Genomic DNA, 6,254 nt, shown 5'->3' with positions numbered 1-6,254 from the left:
TGATGTTTCCATCAACTCGGGTATTCCCAACACCATCACTTTCTTTCTGTCTGCCTTTGTTGACAGCTCGTGGAATCCCACAAACTTCTTTCACTTGGTCGGTGGTTCTCTTCACTTTGTGGCTGTGCTCGGATATGTGATTGGGGTTGGATGATGCAATCGGCGAGTCAATGCTTGGTTGGTGGGTGTGGATTTGTGTGGGTCGAGCTGCACTGTTGCGACGGTTGTTGTGGTGGACTTCTCGGTTTTTTAGCTTTCTTTCTGCTTTGGGTCTCAACTTATGGTTGGGCTTTTTTTGGTTTGTTTGGTTGGCCCAGTTCTGTTTGTTTGCCCTTTTTGGTCTTCAGGGCTTGTAAGTTTTGGTATTGGTAATGAGTTTTACTTTTGTATCAATATTTGTACAAGTTTAGGCATTACCTAGTAGCAAAACAAAAAAACAAAATTTCAGGATATAGGCGTTGAGTCGGGCTGTATGTGTCCAAACTCAAATCAAACCCGTCACTGAAGAAAAGAGACGAGTGAGCGCTGAAATCCTGGTCCGTCCATCCATCCTATTCCCAGGCCAGTCGTGTGGCTTGATCGGGACTAGCAGTAGCGGGGGTGTGTATCGTTGTTGAAATGCATTCTTTTAATTAATTAATTAATTTAATTTTTTTATGATTTTCTTGTCCTTGGTTGTTGAATGGATTGTTTTAGAATTTAAAAGAAGGTAGATTATATTGTGTATGTCCCTGAAACTGCTGTGTGTGTTTTTATTCTGAGAATTGGAAATTTCATACGGTGGTCGGGTGTGATTGTAATCGGTGAGGTTGTGCGGTCGAGGTTTCCCAGAAAAAAAAAATGTAATTGGTGAGGTTAAATATGATTAGCTAATAAGATGGTTGATTTACTACTAACGCTATATATGATTCGATGCCTCCAATGTCGAATTGAAGTTGCTTTATCGCACCATCGTGTTCGCTAGTGTCAAGATTTCCAAACTTTTTCGCTACTCTCCAAGTCTCAACTAGCCTACTACTTTTACTACTCATTCTTTTCAAGTAATTATTTAAATTTCTCAGTATAGACTACAGAGTAATTATAGACTAGCCCCTATAGTATCCAAAGTTGATTGAGTTGAATTTTGGGTATAACTCTCCTTCTGCTGCCTTAGGGTGATTTCATGGGTGTAATCTTACTACTTTCTACTTTCAGTTGCTGAAGCGAACACGCTCGCATCAGTTAGTTTTTTGGAAAAGTAAAATTCAGTTCTTTGATTTAGGCTTACTTCTGCAGCTCACATGAGTGTATTTTGACGGGCAAAGTCAGATTTTTGGCGTCATAGTGTATACCATTTTCTTTAATTTGGAAGATTTGAGAGCTGTTGCTTGTTCGGAATCTAAATGTTTTTATTCAGTTTTTGCTGTTTGAGAGATTTAATAGTTTCATTTTTAATGATGTATAATGTATTGTTGAAGTAGACATCTCATTGTATTAATACTCTATTGTGTTAGAAACTTTCTTCTTTTTTCTCATACTAAAAATCTTCACGCCCCCGCCTCCTCTCTCCTTACACACAGACATCTCAATGTCTGCATAGTTACCAACTTACTATACACTATTCACTGGTTTTCAATTGTGTTGTAAATTTTGTTGCACTCTCTCTGTACCAACCTTCGAAATCAACAAATGCTGCCATGGTGCCACCATTCCGTTAAGTGAAACTGAAGAGGGTGATGCTAGTTATAACCGTAGACTATCTTAAAAAAAGAGTTATAAGCCTCAATAATCTTGTAGAAATCTACTGTGTTCATCATCCTAAACACTTACTTGATTATGCTGCTTTGATGTCCATACCTTGTGCGGAGGTTCTGAGACTTCTGAGTCTTCCGACAGGGATGGAAAAAAAAGTGACCTTAGATGATTTCAAAGTTGGATCTGTTCCGACTTTAATATACATCCCGGACTTCATTACGGATAATGAACAAACCATGCTTCTAAATAAGGTAGAAATCCCTCCTCCTTACATATTCCCTTCATCTTTTACAATGCTTTATTGATTTTTTTTTAACCTGAAATTCTTTGTATGTTGGCTTCATCCTGCTTTATAGATTTATGAAGGCCCAGTATCAAAGTGGAAATCATTAAAGAATAGGAGGTTACAAAACTGGGGTATGTGTTCTATCTAGGTAATAGGTATATGTATACTGATTTTCCATGTAATGCCTTTGAATTTGACTTACATTATGCATATACAAATAATGGAGTTAGTTTTTTCTTTTGACTGACAGGCGGTTTTGTCCATGAAAAGGGTCTTCTGCCACAGGATTGTAAGTTAGAAAATTATTAATTTCAAAACATTCAGAGAATATCTGTCTTCACAAATTGATATTGACATTGATATCTTTATGTTTATTATCGTTACCCTTTTTTGTTTTGTGCTATATTGACATTGATATCTTTATGTATATTATCTTTAACCTGTTTGGTTTTGTGCCGACAAATTTATTGTCATTCGTGTTTTGTACTTGGTTAATAGTTTGTATCTTATCTAAAAAAAAACTAGTAGTAGAAACATGAATAAGCAGATAGTATAACTTGGAACTTCCTTGTTAATATCAAGAAAGAAAAAAAACAAAACCAGTGCAACATGAATAAGCAGATAGTATAATGTGGATGGAAATTGAGGAAATAATTGTAAATAAGATGGTTTTCTTCAAGTGACTTGTGCTACAGGTGAGGAACATCGCTTAAGGTGGAGGGTCTAGAGTGGTAACCGATTAATGTAGACGTAATTAGGTGTCTTGAAAGGTCTTTCGAGGAGGAATAAGTTTGGAGGCAGTGTTTGATTGTGCTAAAGAAGTCTCACAGTTTGTATGGTTCTCTTATGGAAAGATTTAATGATTCTTGTGAAGTAAACTAATCAAGCCATAGTAGCGAAAACCGTATGACACATCCTGGTTTATTGATTGGCCTTTGGAACTAGCTTTTGACCTCATTTTGTAGATTCTGAATGGTGGTTGTTACCAACTCCCACCAAAGGAAAATATACTAATCAAACCGCTCATGCTCAAGAGCATGCTTATCATATGTAGTATTCATTTTCAGCAAAGGTATTCTTGGAGTTTAGGGATAGTTTTTTTGAGGCTATATTTTATGATTGGAGTCGTCGTGTTTTTAATTTTTGTTTTCTGTCTTATATTGTAATGTCTAGCTTTGTTTTGCAACTACTTCTTGAGTAGTATAGACGTTATAGATAGTGTACAACTTTCCCCTATATTATATTGATACTATTTCTTTATGAAAGTAAATTTCTTTTCGGAAAAAGTATAAAGTGCACTAATATCACATGGACTATTTGGCGTGTGAGATTTTGCCACCCCCAAAGAAAATAGATTTACAATTGAACAAGTCATGAAGTTATTGCCTCCACATGGAAAAAAAAAAAAACACTATTGACTCTACAAGCCATAAATCATCTTTAAATATGTACAACTTTCCTGATATGTGAAGACTTGTTTGATTATTACCTTGATATGTGAAAATAATTGTGGTGGCACTCCTTGTAGTAAGTGCAACGCTACTGATGATAAAGCAATCTTTAGACGGTTCTAAAATTCTATGTGATTAAGCAATTGTTAATAGTATTTTCATTGTTTGTTAATTCCTTTGCTCAAAACAATAAAATCTCTTTCTTGCAGTGCCATCATGGCTAACCAAGATTACATGCAAGATATATGAAGAATCAGGGCTGTTCCCATTGCCAATTAATCATGTCCTTATCAATGAATACCTTCCTAACCAAGGCATAATGGTACGCACTAGGCATTTGTTCTTGTTAATTTTTGTCCTTGTACTTTTATTCAACTTTTGTTGTGTCCTTATAATTATTTAAGTTTGTAGAGTGACAAGTCTTTTGGAAATGAAATAAAAAAGAGAGATTAAATATTTTCTTGGATCCAAACCCATAAAATGGACAATAAAATAATATATATCGAGTTCATCTCTGCCAAGAAACATCAGTGGCCACGGTGTCTACAACCCACGTGTAAGTTTCCAGTTTTATCAAAATAATTATTAATTTACAGTTACTTCAAAATTGTATATATTTATGAACTGGGTAAGTAATGCGCAGATCTGAAATAAGGAAATTATGCTCGTGGTTTTTTATTAGAAACTTGAAAGAGGAGGCTTTGAGCAAGACATGAAAGTGCCTTTGAGTTTCTCTAAATGATTTCATCTATGGGTTTGAACTTAAAAGTGGTTTTTTAATCTCCTAGTTCATGAAGATATCTGCCCATGGTTTGTACTGCAACGAGGTTGGGGTCTAATTGGATGGACGAAAGTGCGGATTAGGAAGAGAACTTTGTTTCCGAATCCCAAAATGTACAACACATCGCAAATCCCGTTCATGTCTGACAATGGTTACAGAATTTGAACCAAAAATATAATCAAGGGTATCTAAGAGTAACCAATTTTAAGGGCCTAAAGTGGGGCAAGATACAGGGACCGGAAAGCATATTTTGAACTCTTTGACTAGTGATTATTATTCTTGTGTGACTTTAACTGTGCCATGCATTTGCTTAGTGATGGATATTTCTTCGCAATTTATTATTGCTTTTCAATTGTCCACTGAAGGAGTGTTCAAATGATATTTTGTTTTTGGTGCCATGTTGGGGTTACTTTATCTGAAATACTTTTTTTTTAGAAGAAACAAACATTTTATAAAAGAACAGAGAAATACACAGAAGTGGATAAGAAATCCACCAAGAACAAAAACAAGAAAAACTCTCAAGAGGATCTGGCTACATCAACAAAACCTTAACCTAAATCACTTTACTGCTGCTAACATATCCCACAGTAACTGAGAAAGAGAGCCTTTACTTCCTACATTATTTCGCATTTTAGCTGCAAGGTGGATCTGTGTGCCTCTTATTTACAATAGTTCATTTTATTCTTTTGCCGGAGCCTCTCTTACTGTAATTGTGTTCAAATAGGCACACCAGGACGGGCCGGCTTATTATCCAGTTGTAGCAATTCTGTCCCTCGAGTCACCTGTTGTTATGGACTTTACTCCCCATTCAAGACTGACTTTGTGCAAAAGCACTTGTGCAAATGCTGTTGAGGATACAAATTCTGATGCGGGGGTCATTAATATTAATACAGATAAGTCAATGAATGAACTTCATCCATTTCCTGTCATATTAATGCCTCGCAGTTTGCTGATATTCAAAGATAAAGCATACTCAGGTTTGTGTCTTTTTGTTTACGTAACAGCTCCATCTCTTGTTTGCTGCTTTATTATAACAGAAAATCTGAGAAGGTCCTACTTGTGATTTACAGATTACTTGCATGCAATAAAAGACTGTGAGGTACAATGTTATGATGGGGTAAGATCAGATTTTATTTTCCCTCTTTTGGTAAGAAACAAAAATTCTCTTGCAAATATAGGAACAGTTTGAAGTACTGAAAGCACCGGTAGGCATACCTCTCTAAAAGAACAATAATAAAGAAAGCAACACAACACATTAGGGCAAGAAGAAAATCAGTAAGGAGATACTTCTGCAATCCCTGAGCCTGAGGTTGGGACTTCCGGATATTTCTGCTAAAATAGATCTAACTGAATCCCGTGATGAAGCAAAATACATTATTCTTAGCCAGTCAATCGTTAAGTTGTGTTTAATTGTTTTGATAGGTTGGTTATGATTCATTAGCCAATAGAGTTCCCATATCACTCGGTGTGCCAATACAATTTGATATAAATATTCTTCTTTTCCAGGCTGTAAACGAAGTACAAGCTCTACAGCGTGGTCAAGCTATAGATGATGATGCTTCACAATTTGATGGAGCTGTTGGTGTAATGAAAACTGGGGATTTTAAGAGAATTCATAGAACTACCCGTAGAATTTCATTGACATGTCGATTAGTTTCAAAAGTTCATAAAAATTTGCTCAGGTTTTAGTCTTTGGAGTTCTGAGAAGTAACTAATTTGGTAAGTCTAATGTTGAAGGTTTCGCCTTTAAGAGCTTTCATGATAACCTAGTTTGAGCTACATCACCTGTTTTGTAAATGCTAAACAATGTTGGAGTATTTAAGATTTTCTGAAGTGTTATTCTTTCTCTAATATGGAGACGAATACATAGGATTATAGAGTAAAGAGCAAAAAATGAAACACTAAGAAATTAATCCTAATTACAATATAACTATCCAAATTTGTCAAGAGTGTTGTAAAACACCAATTGTAAAGACTATGTGATGTCTAGGTTTCAATTGAG

At 35.5% G+C, this 6,254-nt stretch overlaps 1 protein-coding gene across 1 annotated transcript; it reads left to right on the top strand.

Annotated features, from left to right (window-relative positions):
• Positions 1-405: 405 nt before the first annotated feature.
• Positions 406-6,091, top strand: LOC126588882 (uncharacterized). The gene is made up of 8 exons (XM_050254029.1): positions 406-600; positions 1,876-1,985; positions 2,091-2,151; positions 2,271-2,309; positions 3,681-3,793; positions 4,977-5,229; positions 5,323-5,369; positions 5,759-6,091. Exons 2-8 carry the CDS (start codon positions 1,878-1,880, stop codon positions 5,939-5,941), a joined length of 804 nt encoding a protein of 267 aa, XP_050109986.1. The 5' UTR covers positions 406-600; positions 1,876-1,877; the 3' UTR covers positions 5,942-6,091.
• The last annotated feature ends 163 nt before the right edge of the window (positions 6,092-6,254 follow it).

This window comes from Malus sylvestris, chromosome 11 (genome assembly GCF_916048215.2).
Source record: "Malus sylvestris chromosome 11, drMalSylv7.2, whole genome shotgun sequence".
NCBI classification, from domain to species: Eukaryota; Viridiplantae; Streptophyta; class Magnoliopsida; order Rosales; family Rosaceae; genus Malus; species Malus sylvestris.
Note: the sequence above shows the minus strand (reverse complement) of the source record. Positions and strands in the feature narration are given on the sequence as shown.